The 22,820-nt window shown below is 51.3% G+C and overlaps 5 protein-coding genes across 5 annotated transcripts; 2 read left to right on the top strand and 3 right to left on the bottom strand.

Moving 5' to 3' along the window:
• Positions 1-1,922: 1,922 nt before the first annotated feature.
• Positions 1,923-3,316, bottom strand: PV07_08100 (uncharacterized protein; the record flags this gene model as incomplete). Its single annotated transcript, XM_016395231.1, has 4 exons — positions 1,923-2,493; positions 2,549-2,833; positions 2,888-3,186; positions 3,299-3,316. 4 exons carry the CDS (start codon positions 3,314-3,316, stop codon positions 1,923-1,925), a joined length of 1,173 nt encoding a protein of 390 aa, XP_016248650.1.
• Positions 3,317-4,505: 1,189 nt separating this feature from the next.
• Positions 4,506-6,159, top strand: PV07_08099 (glycolate oxidase, subunit GlcD; the record flags this gene model as incomplete). Its single annotated transcript, XM_016395230.1, has 6 exons — positions 4,506-4,674; positions 4,738-4,846; positions 4,905-5,138; positions 5,203-5,720; positions 5,773-5,954; positions 6,019-6,159. 6 exons carry the CDS (start codon positions 4,506-4,508, stop codon positions 6,157-6,159), a joined length of 1,353 nt encoding a protein of 450 aa, XP_016248649.1.
• Positions 6,160-6,254: 95 nt separating this feature from the next.
• PV07_08098 (uncharacterized protein) lies at positions 6,255-6,813 on the bottom strand (the record flags this gene model as incomplete). The annotated part of the gene is made up of 2 exons (XM_016395229.1): positions 6,255-6,574; positions 6,642-6,813. 2 exons carry the CDS (start codon positions 6,811-6,813, stop codon positions 6,255-6,257), a joined length of 492 nt encoding a protein of 163 aa, XP_016248648.1.
• A 5,241-nt stretch (positions 6,814-12,054) lies between these two features.
• PV07_08097 (uncharacterized protein) lies at positions 12,055-14,122 on the bottom strand. The gene is made up of 6 exons (XM_016395228.1): positions 13,763-14,122; positions 13,583-13,699; positions 13,430-13,529; positions 13,308-13,376; positions 12,649-13,254; positions 12,055-12,588 (listed from the first exon to the last, which is right to left on the bottom strand). Exons 1-6 carry the CDS (start codon positions 14,009-14,011, stop codon positions 12,158-12,160), a joined length of 1,572 nt encoding a protein of 523 aa, XP_016248647.1. The 5' UTR covers positions 14,012-14,122; the 3' UTR covers positions 12,055-12,157.
• Positions 14,123-15,771: 1,649 nt separating this feature from the next.
• Positions 15,772-19,213, top strand: PV07_08096 (uncharacterized protein; the record flags this gene model as incomplete). The annotated part of the gene is made up of 10 exons (XM_016395227.1): positions 15,772-15,909; positions 15,963-16,039; positions 16,098-16,400; positions 16,449-16,715; positions 16,764-16,779; positions 16,826-16,921; positions 16,976-17,110; positions 17,167-17,839; positions 17,883-18,251; positions 18,339-19,213. The coding sequence occupies 10 exons, from the start codon at positions 15,772-15,774 to the stop codon at positions 19,211-19,213; spliced, it is 2,949 nt and encodes a 982-aa protein (XP_016248646.1).
• Between the last annotated feature and the right edge of the window lie 3,607 nt (positions 19,214-22,820).

Genomic DNA, 22,820 nt, shown 5'->3' with positions numbered 1-22,820 from the left:
CTGTTGTTGGTCAAATATGGAGATAGCTAGCCGGAAGGTCAGGTGCATTTCCCAATACGAAGGATGCAGCGACACTATCTCAATTTCCGTGTTGGTCCTCGTGTCGGTCACTTGGCGACATTCTCAACCCGAGGTTCATAAATTCATCGTCGTTCACCTTTGGTCTCAAGTCTGGTCCTCAGCCTCAGTTGTCTGCCTCCACGGAAGCCTACCCAAAACAAAGGGCTTACTCGATTTGCCCGATCTTCTGCCACCATGTTTCTCCAACACGGCCCAGGCTGGTTGTTGCTCAGCCTGCCTGCTGGTCTCTGCAAGGTGATGGATGGCAGCCTGACACAGCCGGAGAAAGATCCTCTTCCAATCATGAAACGGCAAGTGAGCGCTGATATTACTTCCTGCGACTCATGGCTTGCAATGGTCGACGTCTGCACAGCTTCTACCACCAATTTTGCGGACCTTCCCTTCTCCATCGAAGCGAGCTGTCTCTGCTATTCAAGCGGTTCCTGGCAGCCCTCCGTGTACGATATGGCTCTTGACACTTGTCTCGCATATCTGTCAACAGCCAGCCCTTCGCTCTACTCATCCGTAGGAGGACCTACTCTATCTACCGCTCCCTGTCAGGAAGCGGGCGATGTTGTTGCTGGAGCGACGGGGACCGGGACCATAGCCTTGTCCTCCATTGCACCGTCGACCACAGCAGCACAAGGGACCATCACATCCAAACCTCCCAGCTCGGCAGCCTGTGTATCATTTGACATCATGCTCGCCTCTTGCGCATTGTCGACAACGTCGTTTACGGATCTCCCGTGGCGTGATGAAGCAAGCTGTCTTTGTTACAACAGTGGCACCTATGCACCAAGTGTATATGATGGGTATTGGAATGGCTGTTTGGACTTTTACTCTTCCACGAGTCCAGCATTCTATTCCTCCCTCGGAGGGAACAGTTTGACAAGACATCCATGTGCGGAGGTGGGTGATGTGAGAACGGCTAGTGACACTTCTAATCGCGGCTTGACCACGACAGCCGCTTCGATCACCCCGGGATCTTCTTCAAAGCCAAATCCGACGACGCTGCTAACGACGGTATCCGTGACCGCGACACAGGGGAATGGAGCCGCAGCTTCAAGATCAGGATGGCATCCTTGGCCTCTCCCACTGATTCTTTGCCTCTTGTTGCTGTGACGTTCAGGCTCGATGAATTTTGCCAGTGGGCGAGTGAGAATAGTTGGTGTGGGGTTCCAGCCTGATCGTAATGTTGTTGATGAAGGGGCACGTGGAGGACTGTTCGTGTTCGAATTAGGTGCTAAGAACGCATTACATGAAACCAGTTAATCCGCTTGATGCAACAGGGGTGATAGATACGAATATTAGCTGCAGCGTGGAGGGAGGAAGGGCATTGGCGGCGATCTGTAGGAAGCACTCACTCGCCGTGCGGCTGAAAAAGCTTGAAGAGCCCTGCCTCACTGCATATGGCAAATCGATTCGAAGTGATGGCCTAGGCTGGTCGGTCAAGGGGAAGTCTCCGTGACGAGGCCAATCAATTCCCTGTTAGCTTTTCTCGCGCTGAACTCGGCCACCAATCCAAGCTGCTGCGAGCGGCTTCCGACTCGCTTCCACATTTCGACTCCCTGTCAGGCTGAATTCCAGCTTGGCAACCATTCTGCCGCCAATAGCGTGGACCTTTGCCGAAGCCCGTTCTTCAAAGTGCGCGCAACCACGCCAGCCACTGTCTTCGATGCCTGTAAACCTGTCCGTGAGTCATTTCTGCCATTGGTCGAGTTGTAGGCGGTTAATGCTACCGATAGGATGACAATTCCAGCATTGAACAGGGCCCAAGCCACCGCAGTCACCATGCAGTGATAGTGATCTTCCGGGGCAAAGCCAAGGAGGACCAGGCCAGAAACCATGAAAGGGGTAGCTATTCAAATACTCCAGAGGAGAGCTTCTGGCTCAAAACGCCCCTGATGGCGTTTGATATATGCCTTCGCAACCCAGTCGTGCAAAAAAACTCCGAGGACGTAGCCAAGGGTATTGCCAAGGATGGGCAGAAAGAACATATATCCTATCTGGAGGAGGCCGAAGTGGTAGAGAGGGGTCAAAAAGATGGACCTTGTAACACTGATTCCCACGAACCAGGCAAAGGTGCAGAAGGTATAGAGAAAAGAAATCAACACAGTCAGCTTCGTGGCGGCCTTGATTGGACGCATAATGGCCTCCTTCAACGTATTGCGAGTATGTCGCGATTGGAACTGCTGAACTCCCACGAGGCGGTGTAGCCGAGTCTTCCTTTGTGGTTGCTGGTCCGGCCGCAGTCGCCGGTCATAGTAGGACTCGTCGAAGAATAGGAGCACCAGACAGAAGCAGAGCGCGACTTCGCCCGTTTCACGCCAGAAAGTGGTACGCCACGACTGAGTGGTGAGCATGAAAGCCGAGAGTAGCGGGCCGATGAACACGGCGTTCAGGATAAAGCAGACGTAAATCCTAACTTTCCGGCTATATAGTGGCTAGTTGTCTCGGTTTTTCGAGAGTGCAGGGCCGAACGACTTACACTTTGTCGTGAAAGAAGAACATGTCGTTGATCCACATTGTAGCTCCCGCTTCGCCTCCGACGGCGAAAAAGCCGTTTAGGATCCGACCGGCCATGTACGAGTCAAATGAGGTTGCCACGGCACACCATATGATCGACAGCAGGGTGAAGAATAGAGACCAGAAGAGAACCGGCAGGCGATCGAAGTAGGCAGATAGAGTCACAGCAAACAGTCCACCGGCACCGATCATGAATACATTGCCCGAAGTTGCATGGTTGATTTCGTTCTCAGAGAGGCGCCAGATCCTAGCCAAGCCTTAGCGAGCTAAGTCACATCATTGAAGAGTCGTATCCACGTACGCAGCCTGAGGGAGCACGCCGACCGCTCCTGTGGTGCTCGCCGCTTCTGGGAGAAAGGCACACATTGAGACGACAAGAAGAATGAAGTGCTTCTTAAAGGAACCCCAATTCAAAGGGTCATAGGTATCACTGCTAGGTTGAGGGACAAGGATGGTATGCCCGTCGCCGGCCAGCTTCAACCCATGCTGATTCGCCTTTTCGGCGTCGACGACGTAACCGGTATGCTCATCAAACTCATGGATTTCCAACGCAGGATCAAGCGGAATGGACCCGACGCGCTCGATGCTGGTATCGACAGACTGCTTTGAGTTCGGCCATTTTGATACCAGTATCTCAGAGTGTAATCACATAGCTAGGTAAGATTTTCAACAAGGAGAGCAAGGGTCGCTCTACTTATGGGGAACCGAATACGACGCCAATTGTCCACATCAGACTCGGTTCGGCTGCCGACAGCGCACGAGGCGATCTGGAACTGGACTCAGAGGGAAATAGTTACAGGAAGATCGCAAGAAGTGAAGCTCGTTGAACTGTGTTCCCAAGCGAGCGACCCCTCGTCCTCCTAGCAATAATAGACGTTCGTACAGCGTTTGCTCCGCATACTTCCATATTTACTAGCGTGATGGAGCATTTCGCAGAATCTGGGGGAGCCTGATACGTCTGTACGCACTCCCGCGTTGCAAGTGCCGAGAGAGGGAGCCGGGTTTTCTCGACGTAAATGACAGCCGCGTGGCTGTGAGCCGGGATCGTCTTAGATGCCAGAAGACTGGTGGGATGGCTAACCCGCGTAGAAACCTGGGGTCATAGGGGCATAACGGGGTGCGTGGATAACACGGCTAGATCGCGGACGCAAAGCTTGTGACGCTGATCTCGATGCTTAGTGCAACAGTTCGGGATGTTGGATTATCGAACAAGGTTGTCGGGACGTTGCCGACAGAATGCTTTGACTGGCTGACAGCTGAAGCGTTCGGTAGTGGACCGAGAGGCCAAGTGATTGGGTGTTTCCAGCTTCCGAAACGAGCCCAGCCTTGTCGAGATCTTTACTGTCTCCACTGTGAGCAAAGAGGCATTCAATGGACTAAACGCCAGACCGGGAAAATCTTACACCCGTGAGAACTCCAGGGAATGACAGTTGATAATCTGCCCTGCCTAGCTGTCAACCACCTGGTCCATCATCAACATCATGCTTCATTTATCGAGGTTCAGGGCCTCCCTCCACCTCCACCAGTCACTCGCGAGAAGGTCCCTGATCAGATGAAATGGTCAGGATGGCGCAAGATGGAGTTTCAGTCAGGATGCGACACATTTATCCAGGCGCCTATTAAGTACAAGGCCAGCTATATCTGGCGTCCCGTCCCAACAAGTCTCACACTTCAATATAGGAGGTTTGACCCTGGGCGTTTTGGGCTTTGGAGTGGGAGGATTTACCCTTTGGCAAGGCAATAAGCCTGACCAAGAGCATCGCACGACTGTTGAACCCAGCTATGCGACCAAAGCTCAGATGGACAAGGCGAGTTTGATGCCCGAACGTGATTGCTTTCTTTTGCAAAGAGTGCAAGAGTGGTGGTCCAAGATCTAATATTCCTATTACTCCTAGGCCATACGTGAGATCAAAACCACAATGGGAGAGGATAGTGTAAGCGTCGAAGACGAGGTCCTCCTGGCCCATGGCTATTCCGAATGGTCCAGCCACAATATCGAGACATTGCCAGTCGCCGTCGTCTACCCTCGTAGCACCGAAGAGTGTTCCGAGATGGTAAAAATTTGTCTCAAATACAAGATTCCAATCAGTAAGCCCAGCTCCACCAAGACTCAAGCAGTATGAAGGACTATACTTGACGAGGCCTACGCAGTTCCTTATTCTGGTGGTTCCAGCGTTGAAGGTAATTTTTCTGCTCCTTACGGAGGGGTGAGTTTTGATTTCGTCCAAATGGGGGCGATATTGGAACTGCATTCAGCGGAGTATGGTCATTTCATAATCTGAAATCTTGCAACTTCAGGCTAACAGATGTTCCTTCAGTATGGATGTGGTTGTTCAACCGTCGGTCTCGTGGATGGACCTCAATGAGAAGCTCAAAGCCCACGGCTTGTTCTTTCCGATTGACCCAGGCCCAACAGCCATGATTGGGGGAATGGTAGGGACAAATTGCAGTGGGACAAATGCCGTGAGATATGGCACCATGAAGGACTGGGTGGTTAACTTGACGGTTGTGCTTGCGGATGGCCAGGTTATTAAGACGAGACGACGACCTAGGTGACTAAACTTAGCCAGTAATGCTTTCGTTGTTGGGTATTTGTGTCTAACACCATGAATATAGGAAGACATCTGCTGGATACAATCTCACTGGTCTGTTTGTAGGATCAGAGGGCACATTGGGTATCGTGACTGAGATTACCCTGAAGCTCGCGCCCATTCCGGAGGAGACAGGGGTCGGAGTGGTCACATTTCCATCGATGCGTAAAGCCGCCGAAACCGCAATCGAGGTCATCCGCAAAGGAATACCGGTGGGGGCCATAGAAATCTTGGACGACGTACAGATGGGCGTGATCAATCGGGTGGGCAGTACGCTTCGAGTCTGGGAGGAGTCTCCGACGCTTTTCTTCAAATTTGCCGGGACGAAGAACTCGGTCCAAGACAATATTGCTGAGGTGGCAAAAGTGGTTAAATCGCACGGAGGGAGCGACTTCGAGTTCGCCCAAGGCGAAGAGCAACAGAAGCAGCTGTGGTCGGCAAGAAAACAAGCTCTCTGGAGCATGTTAAGCCTCAGGGAGTCCGGTGGAGAGAGTTGGGCCACTGATGTTGCCGTGCCCCTTTCTCGCGTGGCTGAGTTGGTTGGTAAGTTAAAATATGCCCTAGACGCTAGAAGCATTGCTGATATTCCTTCCAGAGGTTTGCAAGAAAGAGATGGATGCTCTCGGACTATTTGGAAGCATGCTCGGTCACATAGGGGATGGCAACTTCCACGAAACGATTCTATATGATGGCACAAAGCCGGAAGAGCGGGCCAAGGTTGAGAAATGTGTTCGCGATATGGTTCATCTCGCAATTGGCATGGAAGGGACCTGCACGGTAAGAGAAAGACCAAGCATTCCTGAGAAGGCAATTGCATTCGGCTAATGACCACTAAATGTAGGGGGAACATGGAATTGGTCTAGGGAAGAAAAGTTTCCTGAAGGAAGAGCTTGGACCGGGACCATTAAATGTGATGAGAGCAATCAAGAAAAGCCTGGATCCGTTTTGGTTGATGAACCCCGGCAAGATCTTCGACCGGTGATGAGTCCAGGTGGCGAGAGTGTTCTTGGAGGTACATAGACTTGACCCTCCTAACCGTCATCATTACAGCTTGTCCAAGTTGTCTGTTCCGGTGATCTATACGCATGGCACAAAGCCGTTGATACTTGCCATGTCCAGAGCCTCCCACATGTCTCCCGGGATGATAGCGCTCCCAAAAGAATTCTGCAGACTTTCAAACATCGGGGTCATCCCTCCAGCTTCGCCATTGATCTGTTCCATGTCAAGTTCGTTTAAACTCGCAAAAGCATCCTGGGTTGGGCTAATGGTCCAACCAAGACTCAAGTCTCTTTCGGGATCGTTTGATGGTCGATGTGGCTGGTTTCTATGGACTTGCGAATAGCTGTTGGCCTCGAGTCCTATGCCTTCGTCTTGACGTCTGCATTTAGAAGAGGTAGCTGGAAGGGCGGGTAAGTCACCGTGCAGAATAAGCTTTGTATAGCTCTCGGAGATGACTGAACTTACATTGACGAATCTTGATCGAGCGTTGCCGGATGGTCTCCAAAGCGACAGCACACTGACTCGTCATGGGATATTTGAGATTGATAACCTCCAGCGTCTGGCGACATAATCTCCATAGTGCCGTGAACTTGGCCTCGCTGATCTCGTTATGCAATCTCTCGGATGTTTCGGCCATGATCAAAATGATGTTGCAAGACACAAGGTCTGTATCGCTATTGTCAGTCTTTGCATGAGAGTCCCTATCATTGTTCGTAATTGCTCACAATATAATGCATACCACTAGGCCCCGAAAAGGTCTTCGGCAATCGCATGGAATAAGAGCTCGACCAATTCGCTAGCTGTGTGGACACAGGCAAGAGCGGAATGAAATGCAAATACGGCTCCAATATCTTTGCCTTTACTGCTAATGCTTCGTGCCTCTTGCTCGAAGTGAGTGTCATTTGAGGTAGAAGCACAGAACTTGCAGAACGAGGGCCGATAGAGCATGAGTCTGGCGTGTAACAACCTAGGATGACTTAAATTAAGATGATAGCACATTTCAGCCAGGGAACTTAGTACTCACCTCGCACGAAGCACGTATTTCTGACGCAAAATTGGTCTTTCGAGCTGGACATCCAGTCCCGACAAGTCATGGTCTCTCCACTGTAGTTCCCGGGGAAGGTTTGCTTCGAACTGTGATAAAGTAGATTCTAGCAACACTAGAGTATCGAACTTTGGCGTTTGCTCCGGGTGATCTTTTTCCTGTGTTTCTTTCTTGCTCCAGTTACCTTCGAGCTGCGTGCCGTAGAGTTGTTGCAGGATATCCCCTAGTATCCAACCCAACTTGACGTTCTCGACTGCAAAATTGATTCGAGAAAACTTTCCGTCTGGCTGAAAGCAAGATTCTGATGTATCTCTCAGATATTCATCATCAATCGCGGAAAATAAAGGAACTTGCGGGACTCCGACCAGCACGGGGAACCGCCCGAAAGTCATGCTTACAATTCTTTGGGTGGATGAGCTCGATCTCGTCAAGAGAAGAAGGCCGCTTACCTGTCGAGTAGCATACAGCCGTGCCATGCCCTTCGTCTCATCTCAAGCTCAAGGACGGTGTACTCAGAGTCATGATGACCGAGGTGCAGGCCAATTCCTTGAGCCATCCTGCAGGCCAGACCTGCCATACTCCAGCATTTCATGACCTGCTGAGTGCTCTGTAAGTAGAACGCAGTGAGCACCAATGCCTGGACAAGGGCGAGGCTAGGCTCGTCCAGGAGCTCGACGTGCAGCAAGTTGAATGCGTTTTCCATAAACTCTGATGCTGGATCCTCTGGTTGGTCCGAGAGGGATTCTGAGAATTTGCACCCTAAGGCAAAGATGGCATTCAATGCAAGGCTAAACACTGTGTCTGGGCAGTCCGATCCTCCAAGTCCGACTCGCGGTCGATGATCACTTTGCGATTCCGACCCGCCGGGAGACCAGACTGCTTCGTAAGCCTTCAGAAAGCTTTGCGTGTGAATCCAAGGATAGTAAAGGTGCACGCCAGACCAATAGTGACCCAAAAGATCATCGGCCACATTGCGAGGAGGTAGAGAAAGCCAACGCATTCTTTTCATAGAACTCAAGGTAGATGTCTTCGGAGCGTAAGGCGTACGGCGCTGGGATCCATGATCTCGTTGACTGATATCGTCTCGGCGCCGTGAAGCCTCGACGCTTGTTGAATCCAATGGAATTTGGTTCAACAACGAGGCAACAGATGACCGACCGTAAAACGTCTGGCTAGGGCTCTGTTGTTGAGTTTCCATCGAGCACATCACACCCATGGCATTGAATTGACCTTCACTGTCAGCTGTAGGCGGGCTGCGTATTGGATTCGATGGGTTTGCGGCGCTATCGCCACCACAGAGTAAGGCAGAAGGTGTTCTGGCTGCAGGTTCTCGGTGAGACTCTTCGAAGGACATTGAAGCTCCGCTTGAGGGCACCGGATTGGGCGTTTCAATGGCTGATGCTCGCGTAATTGGATTCTGCATGCTAGAATCTGGCTCGGACTGTTTGAAATTGATATTATGATCGACTTGAAAGTTGGGACTCTGAAAGACCGGATACGAGGTAGACTCCAGAGTGTTTTCCGAAACGACTTGCAAAGTGGTTGACAATGATGTGTTGCGATCTGGCGTCGGAGGATGATGAAGTACATCGCCTGCTTGATCAGGAGCATGATGCGAGGCCTCCAACTCACGGATACGGTTGTGAAGGACATTGATATATCTGCCATGCCTCATAAGTCGCTTCGGAAGACTGCTGGAATCTGGAAACTTTACTTACTCTCTCTGACTGTCGTTTCTGCTGGGATTTATCGTTGTGCTATAGACACACTGACTTGTGGTCAAGCCGCGCGCCTGACATCTTCCGCAGATTGGCTTGGTCCCATTACAACGGACTTTCCGTTCGCGACAGATATCACATGCAAGCGGTGTCCGTGTGCGTTTTCGGCCTCCAGCATTTCCTCGAGTAGTTTTACCAACCTGAACACGGATCGTGTTAGAAGCTTATGGGCCGTCTGACCTGACGACAGGGTACAACAGACACTTGCCTCATGCCTGGCAGGTGACATTCTTGGTTTGATTTTCCGCTTTGATGGGTGTTGAGAACGAGAGCCGCTTCGAGAGAAATGGAGTGCCGTGTATTCAGCTTGATCACCGAGTAGTTGATGTTCTTGCTCGTGGTTAGATGGGAAAGAATTCTATCTGACGACGCCGGCCATTCTCGGTTGGTGGCGTCGGTAGTTTATGAATGTCTCGCTGGCCAGTGCCATCACCCAGATCACCCGCCCGAGGAGCTAGAATTCGAGAGCCTCTCACGCGTCACCCGCACAAGCCCCGTAACCCCATTCCCCCTCTTTCCCGCAATTGCCCCAACTTAAGGGGTGCATTAAATGACGCAGGCAGCCCGTCTAGACACCACGTACTACCAGTTGTGGGCGGACAGTTCATTCATACCCTGGAGAGAATGCACAGAAATTTTGCATTATACAGCCAATGCACACGAAATTCCAGCCAACGTCATCCGCGAACTATGATGACCTCTCATTGTTGACTCGGTCATGGCCCTAAAGCCGTTATAGAATGCTGATAGAAACGCGAATGAAGCGCGAGGGCAAACCAGACCAATGGGGTTCCAGAGAGAGTGAGGAATAGGTAGTATAAATACTAGGGCTCGGATCCTGGACCAACTTCAACCCAATCCAGTTCTACCCGATTCAAGTACAAAACACGACTGCTGCAGAAAACCACTGGAAGTACTGAAATTATGACTACCCAGACTCGACAGGAAGCATCATCTTTTGATCTCCAATTCTTCCGATCGTGGAAGGTTCAGACGGCACACAACACTCGTCCAGAATGCTCCTCCACTTGCACGAAAACCAGGCTCGGGAGCTTCCCGAGCCTGCCATGTCTACTGAGGCAAAAAGGGAACCAGCCCAAAGCTTTCGGGTCTGGCCCCAAAATGTGGCAACGAGCTCACTACATCATCCAAGTGCAACGGCTGTCGGGATGCGAGCGAAGATTCCGTCGCAAGGACACCTTATTGTGACCTATTTCGCCCTCCAAACCGGTCTAATCGGAAGACTTGACATAAACTAGAACTATATCTATTGGAAGCATATCGATTGATTACGAGCGGCAAATCGAAGAGTGTCACTTGAAGCCCGACAACCACAACACCGTCTGACAATGACCATCGAGGTTGCCATCATTGGTGCCGGTCTCGGCGGACCAGCACTTGCCCTTGAGCTTCTAAATGTTCCGGGCGTCACCTGCACGGTCTACGAATTACGTGGTGAGGGCTATGAGGAAGGGCAACACATTTCTCTAGCACCAAACGCCTTATGCGTGATGAAAAATATCGGCGTCTTTGAGAAACTTGAAGCAATCGGAAACACATACGAGAAACTATATTTCCGTAATGCTGCCGGGGCTGTCGTGGCAGCCTTCAATGTGGGAGACAAGGAGAGGTACGGGTTTGGCGCCATGAGGATTCATCGACGCTTCGTACAAGAGGTCTTGGTGGAAGAATGCAAGGCAAAAGGCATCAAGATTCAACACAACATGAAGCTGCTCAAAGTCCACGAAGAAGAAAGCAAAGGCAAAGTCACAATGACGTTTGCCAATGGCCAAACTGCCCACGCCGACTTTGTTGCTGGAGTCGATGGGCTGCACTCGGCTGTCAGGAAACACGTCGTCGCGAATTCGCGCTCTGTGTATGCTGGTATTATGGGCGTCACTGCCATCTTGCGACGAGACCAGGTACGAGCGGCCGCGAAGAAAATTGAGCTTCCGTCGCATTTTATCGGTCATACTGGATTCATCGCTATCATGCCGTCGGACGTATCTGGGGAAGAGCTGGGGGTCTTTTCCACCATGGACTTTAAAGAGGAGAAAAGCCGAGAGGAGTGGGAGAGGCTTTCCGAAGACAAATTTGCAGTGCGAGCTCTTCTTAAAGAGCGGTTTTCCAAAGAGCAAGGCTGGTGCGAACTCGTCGACTTGGTGTGCAATGTATCACCCAACGATACGATGTTTGTCTGGCCGTACGTATTGCCTGTCCTGGGTTTCTTCTTGATCTCAAATTGGCTGATATTGCCGTCTTCGCAGGTTCTACATTTCTCCACAACTACCACAATGGTCCTCAAAAAGTGGCCGCGTCCTCGTCATGGGCGATGCCGCTCATGCCATGATCCCCACTGGCGGTCTCGGCGCATCACTGGCGTTCGAGGACGCAGAATGCTTCGCTCACGTCCTCGCATCTCTTTCAGGCTCGAAGATGGAGCCCCAAATTCTTCAACAAGCTCTCGGGATCTGGGAAGGGCATCGCAAAGAGCGGCTCGCCATGATCCAAGACTTTACGAACCGCAATAGGAAGCTAAGACAGGCGGGAGGGAGCTGGCTGGCCCAGTACGTGAAGGAATGGGTTATCTGGCTGATGTTCAAGATAAGTAGCGCTGGTGGATTCATGAGCAATGATGGGCTTGCGGAGAGGATCTTCACCTATGATACCGAGATCTTCAAGAGAATGCTGCCCAAGTTTTGAACAAGAGAACAGGCTCCATTTCAAGGGGGTTAAAGAGCTGGCGGTGGATAGAATCTGAAGCAACTTGAAAACCATGCCATGGGAAGCTTTGCCTGTATATTTATGTGTTGGAAGGTGCTCTGGGTACACGTTCTTCGAAATCCTTTCGTACCTGGTTCTCATTCTCATGTTTGCTTGAGCACTTTGCCGCGCCTCAATCACCTGCCTGGTCTTACATTAGACCGTCCGTATTCAACAATTCTGCGCTTTCTTAGGGTGTTTTATGTTGTTTCGGAACAGACTGCTTTGAACATGGAAGTCCGTGATATGAGGTTCGAGAAGGCTGAGCACGGTCATCAAAAAAGAACAGGGCATGATGGCTATATAGATTACGTCTCACTGCCAAGGATTTCGTTATATGCCGATGTAATCAGGCGCTGCTTCGAACTTCTCTCTGACAAATAGGATGATCAAGCTCAAAAATTGACGTCGGTTGCAACAGATTTGAACAGCAGCCTAGGTTGTCCGCCCAGAACCCTGAAGAACTCACCCGGCGGGTCGACAAGTCCTGGCCGTGTCTCCCCTGCTGGCAATTTCCAATCGTACTTCAACAGCAGATGCACAAGAGCGATTTTGAGCTCGTTGCCGGCGAAAAAGCGTCCGGGACAAGCATGCAGGCCATGGCCAAAACCTATGTGCTCGGGAGATGTCGTGGTGAATTGCCATTTGTTTTCCTGACCGGCCTTCTGGCGCTTGGTGGCGAATCGAAAGGCGTCAAACTGTTCGGGATGGTCGAAAATCACCGGGTCGTACATGGGGAGAGGCGCGACGCCGACGAGCGTTCCTTTCTGTATTTTCTTCCCGTTGTGCAGCTTGACCAGGTCCGTGGTCATTCGGCCCATACCAACTGTCGTTGCGTCAGCGTTCTGTCGTCGTGAAACCGGATCTGGGAGATGGAACCACTTACCAGAACTGATCGAGTTGACCCTTTGGCTTTCTTTCAACAAGCTGTCCATCAGCTTAAGCTTGTGGAGAGACTGTCTCCTGAGGCCTCCGTCCTCAGCCAACACATCCTTGATCTCCTTTCTCAAAGGCTCTATGACGTCCGGCTGCGTGCATATATCCAGCAATACGTTGACAAGGGTAAATGTAGTTGTGTGAATTGCAACGCCAGCTAGGGTCAATTCACCCACGGTGATGTCGAACGGGCGCCCTTCTGCACATTCGACAAACCAGTCCACCGTGTCGAGAGACTTGCGGGGCTGTTTTCCTTCCGCGAGACGTTTTCGTCGATCGATCTTTCTCTTCTCCACCTCTGGTTCGATGATTTCGCGTGCTTCTTTCAGGAGCTTGCGGATGAAGGTTGTCTCGGGCAGAAACCAATGCACAATAGGCCGTAGGAGAGGGTGCCACTGTCTCAAAGTCCTCGCTGCTTCGGTAGAATGATAACCGTACAGGTTCGAGACTCGGTGCCAGTCGTCAAGTCTATCAAACTCGCGTCCGACGAAGACCAGGGATGAAAGTCTCGTCACTAATGCCAGACAGTCTGGGTAAAGGTTGCTTTCGGTCCACTCTGCCTTGCTGTTAGTTTCCAAGCGATCATTCTGGAGTGCAAGGCTCACTTACCCCCTGATTGCGGAAAGACTGCTGGCAGCGAAAATGCCGTTTCTTGGGAGAGATCTTCTGTGAACATTGCTGGCGGATATCAGTCAACACATCTCGGCGTAAAACTCGGCCAGGGATTCTACCGAGTGCTTGGGTCAATTTCACCCGCACGACATTCGAGAACACATTGTCTTCGACAAATCGGCCGAAAGCTTCAAAGCCAGGATACGAACTGAAGAAGATCTGGACGGCGTGAGAAGACAATGTCTTGATTCAGGTCGTGTGGAACGACGTACTCGTCCAAAGAAGTCGGCGAAGCTGAAGGCTTGTGTATTTTTGATCTCATCGATATGCTCCGTCTGCAGCATCAACATTGGCCCTATATTCATTTTGATCATGAAGGGTTGTTTGAACTGTCAGAGGAAGTGTCAGTGCCTAGACAAAACAGAGATACTCGTGTGGCACCAATCTCTAACCTTCTTGAATCCCGCGCGGATTTGGCTCTCCATTGATGGAGGGCTTCCGACATGTTCGTCAAATGTCGCGAAATCTCGCTTTCGCAGCAAAGAGCGGAGTAGTAAAGCAATCAATGTAGCTGCGGCAATGCAGAAAAAGCCGACGTTCGGAGGGGTGTAGCTGAGTGGCCGGAGGTTCTCAACGCTGGTAACAAATCTACCAAAAAATTCCTGTACTGCCATCATCGTGTCGTCTCGGTTGATGTTCATTGATCTTGGCTCCAAAAGGAGGGGGGCGTGTTGTTAGCCCGTCATGCCCATGTGGTAGCACGTATTACTTATGAAGCTTTTTCTACACTTTGGATGATCCCTCGGTACATGTCCGACTGCGTGACATTGGAGCTGGGCCAGGACCTCCTGGAGCTAGATTGGTAGCCCCCATTGGCTTTCTCCGCATAATGTGATCCCGTGCTTACCGATAGCTGCAGGAATGGCCGGCTGAGAGCGCATCGACCTCGTCGTCGATCATGCCAGGTCTTGACTCTTCGGGAACCAGCCGAGTATCCGCTTTCCGCTTTTTGTTTCTGTTCCATCCGAATACAAGGTCATAGGACTGAAATGGACGGACTCCTCCCGAGAAACAATTCATGACAACTCCATTGTCGATAGTCTACCGTCTCAGCCGAAGAGCACCAGGTGGTGCATCGTAAAGTATGTCGATTTAGACCCGTGACTCTATCAACACGTAAGAATAAGTCGCGCAAATAAAGCTCAACCATAAATTTCCAGCGTCCAGAGGTCCCCAAGTCGCTCGTTAGACTCAGCAAGACCTTCCTGGATCAACAACCTTTGGCGATGGCAGGCTTTGAAGGACGTCAGCATCGAACCACCCCCGTGGAGATGGGCCGGAGTCCGATGCCGCGATCTTGGACACCAAATCTGCATCGTCGTGAACTGTCAAGACGACAACTTCCAATTGAGTCTGGAGAGTATGGACGTTAAAGTTGAACAGGAGCACTGGCCCTCGGCGAGACGGATCGCGTGGATATCCGAATCCACAGGCTCATGGGGATTGATTTGGCATTGCTGCCAATCACAGACAGGGTATGAGACGATATTTTGATCCTCTGTTAGTCCAGAATACGTGAGATCGATGTCTGAGCAGAGAGGGCTAGAAACTCCTGAAATCAGCTCTACAGCTGCAATGTTGCTGGTGGTTGGATTGGTTGGCTGGAAAATGAGGACCTTGAGCCAGCCTCGAAGCGACTAGTTCATCGAATTGGTAGTTGAGACTACCACCCTAATCTGAAGATACATCGACCAAAACCGAGTGCATTAAGGTCCAGGGGAGCAGAGCATCTCTCTTACCTTTTTCACACCAGAGAAAGGGGGGAGACGAGGTTACCATCGGTTCCGGGGAAATAAAATAGCGAGGCGTGCACGTGACAGGAACAACAGGCTTAGCTAAGCAACTTGGGGCCGTCAACGTCGTCCTTCATCAAGTGAGGAACTTCATTCTGCGAGATCCATCATCGGGCAATGCTCAGGATCTTCGAAATATTGGAGACTGCGAGAAAGTAGTTGCACCTGCTGGAGCCGTTCCCCGGAGTGCCTCGCCCACCGGCCATTTACTCATTTTGATAACTCGCTGCTCATTCCACCGAAGCAATCCTTGTACTCCATGAATGATCATCTCTTCCCGGCCCAGTCTACTTCCTCTTGCGTCTCCATGATTTCATTTTGAGCTCCTTCTGGCCCTTTATTCGTGACTCGGGTTTCGCTTGATCGTCCCAGCCTATCTCAAAATCGCAGGTTCCAAAACATGGGCAACAGGGTATAGAGGCCTCTCCCCGCACTTGACATCGTCATCAAGCTCATTGTCGAGCAGCGGAGACGGTGGTTACATGTGAGAAGATGGTGGGACAGATGACGATTGGCAATCCAGCATAAAAAGAGAGGTCGCAACATGGACAGGCCTAGTCTTGAGTTCAATCGACGCCGATACCGCCTTTGTAAATCCAGCAAGCATCATGAGACTCACTATTGTCTCGGTGTTTGCCTGCTTGGCAGCGTGGGTTGCGGCCCTTGCTCTCCCAGGCCAAAATTTCGGCGGGCTCAAAATTATTGAGCATCCGGACCCAGAGAAACGACAACTTTTGCAAGACATCGTACGATTCATACTGGCAAGATGCGCCGTTACCATGGTGCTGACTCGTTCCAGGTAACTTGGGATGAAACGTCGCTTTTTATCCATGGCCAGAGAATCATGATATTCAGCGGCGAATTCCATCCATTTCGGTAGGACCAAAGATCATTTTGCCATCAAACGCCCTGCTGACACCCCGATCTTTGGCAGACTTCCTGTGCCGTCTCTATGGTTAGACGTCTTTCAGAAAGTCAAGGCTCTTGGGTTCAATTGCGTTTCTTTCTATCTGGACTGGGCGGTCCTGGAAGGCAAACCCGGAAACTTTTCGGCTGAAGGAGTCTTCGCTCTCGAGCCGTTTTATGAAGCTGCCAGCGCCGCAGGTGTTTATCTCATTGCTCGACCTGGTCCTTACATCAATGCAGAGGCATCTGGTGGAGGGTTCCCTGGCTGGCTTGCGAGACTGCCGGATAGACTTAGAACAACAGACCCAGGTTATCTCGCATCAACGGAAAAGTGAAACATTTCCCCTGTCAATAGAGTGAAGACTCACATCGGCTTCAGTTATGTTCGAAACGTCGCAAGCTCCATTGCTGCCGCCCAGATAACGAACGGTGGACCAGTCATCCTCTATCAGCCTGAGAATGAATACAGCCAAGGTTGCTGTGGCGTGGACTTTCCTGACGGCCAGTATATGCAAGATGTCATGGATCAGGCTCGACAGGCAGGCATTGTGGTTCCCATGATCAGCAACGATGCAAGGCCAAGTGGGCACAATGCTCCTGGCACAGGAGTTGGAGCAGTGGATATATATGGGCATGATGGCTACCCGTAAGGCCTTCCCTCGTGTCAAAGTTTTCCGTGGCTAATAGCCGACAGGCTTGGGTTCGACTGCGTAAGCTGACCTTTTAGACGCTCCCGAAGGAGTTCTAACAGAAAAGTCACATCCTAGGGCGTGGCCCGACGGTGCCCTGCCAACGACCTATTGGCAGACGCATCTGAATGAGAGTCCTACAACCCCATATAGCATTGACGAGGTAATTCACCCGAACGCTGCGACGTGGTGCGCGTGTGCTGAACGGTTTTCTCAGTTCCAAGGGGGTTCCTTCGATCCTTGGGGAGGGCCGGGCTTCGACAATTGCGAGATACTCGTGAACTATGAATTTGTTCGAGTCTTTTACAAAAACATTATTGCATCGGGTGCCAAGATCTTCAACATATATATGGTGAGTAATGTAGGCACACGAAACGCAAAGGGGCGCTTGGACTTACTTCCAAGCAGATCTACGGAGGGACGAACTGGGGTAATCTAGGTCATGATGGGGGCTACACGTCTTATGACTATGCGGCCGCAATATCGGAAAATCGCCAGGTCGATCGACAGAAATACAGCGAAACTAAATTAATATCCAACTTCGTCAAGGCCTCACCAGCATATCTCATTGCCGAACCGCTGCAACTCAATACTACCTCGGTCTTCACCAACACGTCCGATCTCACAGTCACCTCAGTGGGCGGAAACGAGAGCGAAACTACATTCTACATCGTTCGACATTATAACTATTCCGATCTCAGTGCCACCTTGTACAAGCTCTCTGTGCCGACACGCTCAGGAAACTTGACAGTCCCTCAACTCGGCGGGACATTGACGCTTGGTGGCCGTGATTCTAAAGTGCATGTGGTTGACTACGACCTGGCTGGAGTAAATCTGCTCTACTCCACAGCAGAGATATTCACATGGAAGGACCTCGGCGGAAGGACAGTGCTTATTCTATATGGAGGCGAAGGCGAGCATCATGAACTATGTGTGACGTCGTCATCGGTGCCTTCCGTGATTGAAGGTGATTCTTCGACGGTCACGACCAGCCAGACTGGGTCTGGTGTTATTGTTGCTTGGGATGCTTCTTCAACCCGCCGCGTGGTGCAGATTGGACAGCTGGAGGTCTTCCTTCTTGGTACGTTTGCCTGAATGCTTCCGAAGCCCGCTAACACTTACAGGTAAAAACTCGGCCTACGACTACTGGGTCCTTGATCTCTTTACCATCGGATCTAGGAACAGATTTGCGTCAGCATATACCAACGCCAGTTCCGTGATCGTTAAAACTGGCTACCTCGCGAGAGAAATACATCTCAATCGTGACGAGTTGCATCTGAGGGCTGACTTTAATGATACCACCTCCATTGAAGTGATTGGAGTGCCGACAACCGCAAAGTCACTTTTCGTTAATGGTGTACCCGTTCAATACAAAGCGAATAGCCGAGGCGACTGGTCGGCAGCATTCGACTACGAAGATCCAAATATAACCCTTCCAGATATCCAGAGCCTGGAGTGGAAGTACATTGATAGTCTCCCAGAAATCCAGCCAGGTTACGATGACTCCGGCTGGACGATCGCGAACCTTGCTTCAACCAATAATACAGTGCGGAACCTCACCACTCCCACTTCCCTTTAAGCGTCGGACTATGGTTATCACGGCGGCTCTCTGATCTATCGTGGTCACTTCACTGCTCAAAGATCAAGCACCAACCTCTCCCTCAATACCCAGGGTGGTTGGGCCTTCGGCCACTCTCTCTGGCTCAATCAGAGCTTCCTGGGATCGTATGTTGGTGTGAGTACAGAAAACAACACCAACGCAACATACCTTCTCTCCACCCTCCAGCCAGGAAGCAACTATGTTCTGACCATCCTCATTGACCATATGGGACTGGAGGAGAATGGATATGTTGGTTCAGACCAGATGAAGACACCACGCGGGATCTTGGACTACGAGCTCGCTGGCTATGATGACAGTGCCATCAGCTGGAAGCTGACTGGTAACCTAGGTGGTGAAGACTATGTGGATCGCAGCCGGGGACCATTGAATGAGGGATCAATGTATGCCGAGCGACAGGGCTGGCATTTGCCAAATCCACCAAGTCTGTCGTGGGAAAGTCGCAGTCCGTTGATTGGGATTTCAGACCCTGGAATCGGCTTTTTCAGTACCTCTTTCGACTTGAGTATCCCTGACGGATGGGACCTTCCGGTGTCATTCACATTCGGAAATACCACGACGCCTGCCGAGCCCTACAGAACCCAACTCTTTGTCAATGGTTTTCAGTACGGGAAGCATGTCAATCACATCGGTCCGCAAACAAGTTATCCAGTGCCACAGGGGATCTTGAACTACAATGGAACAAATTGGCTGGCCCTCACCCTATGGTCCCAACAACCCGGTGGGGCCAAACTGGACAGTTTGGAGCTTGTGTTTGATCGTCCTGTTGCGACAGCTTTGACAAGAATTGGTTTTGTGGAGGGATCAGTTTATACGCTGCGACAAGGAGCATACTGACCGGTAATCTGATTTCTCCATGTGCTGCATGGCTAGCTGTCATTGATCATACATGCTTGTTCTCTTGTGCTGCCTCGAAGCGCCCGCAGCATTTAGGCGTCGACAGTCGCGTACATCGAGACAGTCTGATGACACCATGGCAATGTCCTCTCCTCGAATCCCTTGGTCTGACCGCCTGACGGACACCAATACATCGACAGCGCACATGTCTTTCCGAGCTAGGAAATGCCCTAGAACACCTCGGTGTCGTTAAGACCTACGTATCAAGCTACCTGATTTCATCCACTAGCCCGAGGGTAGAAGAGACAGCAATGGCCCAAGGTCTATTTGGCGGTGGCCAACACACTGCACGAGGCAGACAAGCTGGATGAATTCACCGGTGGCACCAGCTCAGTGCTTCCCGGCACGCACAGTACGGCGTCCTTCCGGCCGGCAGTGGATAATTAAGTTGCTGGATGGCATGTGAGGTGGACCACGATCGTCAGCACCGCGAGGACCACCAAGCGAACCTCGTTTCCCAAGGTGTGCCTTTGAAGGAATGCTGGCATTGCAAACACGTCATGCCCATCCTTATCAAGATTGCCAACACAGACCCCCGGCCCATAACAAAAGCCACTGTTCCTCAAATTCCTGGCGATGATCGACATATCGCCGCTACAGCAGTCCACCGAGTACTGCTTACCACGGGCAGAACAGGCACAAAGCTAATTGAAGAGCTGTGAGAGTTTGAATCCTCTGGAGCATCTCTTGCATCTGCCACTGGGAAGCTACTCTATCGGTTGGCTACGGCAGTGGTATGAGTTCGTAACATTCGCCTCATATCCTTGACGGAGACATTCGAGATCAGCACCCAGGCACCACAAGCTCGCCCTGTGAAACCTTTTTACCGGACGAATCTGGCCTTCCATTGATTGCGTTTCCGGTCTGCATACATTCGCTTGTTGATCGCCGATTGCCATTTGGCACAGACGAAAGCAGTATTAACTTGCCCAACATTCTGCAGAATTCTCCCTGGAAGTGACCTTCATATGCGGGACTGGAGGCCACGTAGTCCAGAATTACGGTCAAGTCATCACTGCCTCGTTGGCAGGCCTTGGAGACGAGGAATTTAGCATTTGGATCCTCTGAACCGGATTCCCATCCTCGAATATCGTGGAGATCCAGATCGAGAGCCATCAACTGGACCAGCACTTCCGTGGCAGCCGTGTGGAATGGTGTCTGCAGGTGATAGAGTGCGCTTTACCACTCTGCACAGACCTCTTTTTTTCGGCGAGAAACATGTCGCACTGTCAAGGTTAGATGTTCAGCACTGCTACGAGATGTTCCAAAGGGAGTGAGCCTCGATGTTTTCACCACACGCGAGAATATTTCACTACTCTCAAGAGGCGGCGAAGATCATACGCAATGAGGCAAACTGCAGCAAGCATCTCACAGATATGCAACTGGCCTTACACGGCTGGGAAGAGTTTTCCACCCTGAAGTTCTCAATGGGTCCATTGCGAAGACCATACCCCACTCGTTGAACGAACCGCCAAAGAGCTGCAAATATCAGGTCTGAGCTCTGAGTGGAACGCCAAAGAGTTGAGGTGGAGTGTTTGAATGTCACAGCAGACCCAACTCGATCACCATCTCCTCTGCATTCGTGACGCCGGCCTCTAGACAAGAGAGTGTCAAGGAAAGTTTCTTTGTATGGAAGGTTGTGATGAGGACAAGCGGGAGCCTTCATTGGAGATCAGCTTTTCACGGATGGCTTACATACCTGCTCTCGACTCTACCACGTCCCCATGTTCAAGAGTCTTGGTGGCATGTGAAGACATCTCCGCAACATTCCTCCCTGAGTGCATGGTCCTCGCAAACTTTCCGTACAGGCGTACTTCGGAAACCCCGCGTTGTCCAGAAAAGAACAGAGCTTTTGAGCCATGCAGATGAGCAAGCCGTGTGCATGGGCTTTTCGATCAACTTCGATTCACTTGCAGCTTTTGCATGGGCCAACATCACCTTTGCCCTTCTCTCCTCCTGCATCCCTTTATGGATGATCTCTTGAAGAATGGACCTTTCAAAGAGACTCGAGCACCAATCATTGTTCCACCAGCACCGAGTCCAAGGATCAGCGGGCACCAAAGACCCATCAAAGCCCGATCGAGTACTTGCCGGTGTTCTGAGCCCTCTTCTCTGCTTAGGGCGATCGGGGACCATCGCTTCGCCTGCTTTCTCCGCATTGCGCAATTTTTTCGAGCTATATATGGCCCAGAAGGCCCTCGTATGCCAGATGTGTACCTTTGAAAAGCCGCCAATGGACAAAACTTTCACATGTAAATGAGGCAGATGGCTCATGTCCTTGAGAAGGAGTGTAACACACCACCTCTCAGCATGGGGTGGCTTCAAGGACGAGGGCCTGTTCCAGCCACTGCTATTGGTGACTCGCCCAAGGTGCTTTTTGTCAAGAGCTGGGCTTGCTCCGGGGTGCCCAGAGGTATAGGCTCCGAGATGGAGACGACACGTCAAGTACGGAACAAATAGGTTGGCCCAGTCAAGCCCCAGTTCGCTTGTCGAAAGTACGATCTTGCTCAAAAGAAGCAGCGGCAGAGGAGACCTAATAAAAGTGGGAGGATGAATCCCGTGGACTCTTTACGTACTGAATGGAGAGCGGCCTTTCCAGATACGACGAGGCTGCATGCATTGGCCTGCGCTGGCCCTCCAGACTTGGCATAGTGATGACGCTTCTGGATGCGGGGAGCCATGGATCGGCATGACCGTTTCCCTAAGGAACTTACCGGGGGGCACAGCCGAGTTACCGATGCGATTGGCGGGCCTTAAGGGGTGCTTGAGGGGGCTTGCAACCCCCCCGGCTCCGGGGCCCGGCACCCCTAGCCTACTGCCTTCCACCTAACAGCCTACCAGTAGCCCGCCGGTAGGCCGCCAGTAGCCTAGCTAACCCCTCCAGCTAGTGGGTCTATCCGGTCGCTGAAAAAACTCACTCTCAACCCTTCTCTCCTTTGTCTGGCGAGCTGCGTCCGAGGCCCATCCACATCGATTTGCAAGACTTTCATCACCATCTGCATCTGACAAAGAACATGACTGCCGAAACGATTCTCTCTCGCTCGTTTAACGATCGCCCTCGGAAAGGAGGAGCTTTGACCATCGTTCCGTGCCCATCAGGTTGGACAACACATGCAGCAGCCCACCGATTTGGTGACATCTCAGACTTCTTTCAGGTGAGGGGAAGTATACGTACCGAGTCCACAATTGACTAAAATTGTGCAGAAGCGGAACGGCTTGCAGTCCTCAGCCATTTCCCATGTCCTCGACGGTTAGCGATGGCGCAATCTAGACCGCACCCGTACCCTCGGCGAATAGGCCATGGCCAACCCGCATTACCTTTTCGGATGTTGAAGGAACCAGTGTGGTCGTGGACCTGGTCTCGTCAGACCGCATCTGTCTCGAGAAAGACAACGACTGAACCTACTACCATTGCGACAAGGCACATGTTCGCTATTCCATGCCTATTGAAGCCCGGGCAGAACGACCCTACCTCACTGCGAGAGGATTTTGACCCCGAAAGGGTTTGGTAGGTGTTTTTCGCTAAGCGAATATGTCTAGCTTCAGC

This window comes from Cladophialophora immunda (assembly GCF_000835495.1).
Source record: "Cladophialophora immunda strain CBS 83496 unplaced genomic scaffold supercont1.4, whole genome shotgun sequence".
Classification (NCBI taxonomy): domain Eukaryota; kingdom Fungi; phylum Ascomycota; class Eurotiomycetes; order Chaetothyriales; family Herpotrichiellaceae; genus Cladophialophora; species Cladophialophora immunda.
The sequence above is the reverse complement of the archived record's forward strand: the minus strand, read 5'-3'. Positions and strand labels throughout refer to the sequence as shown.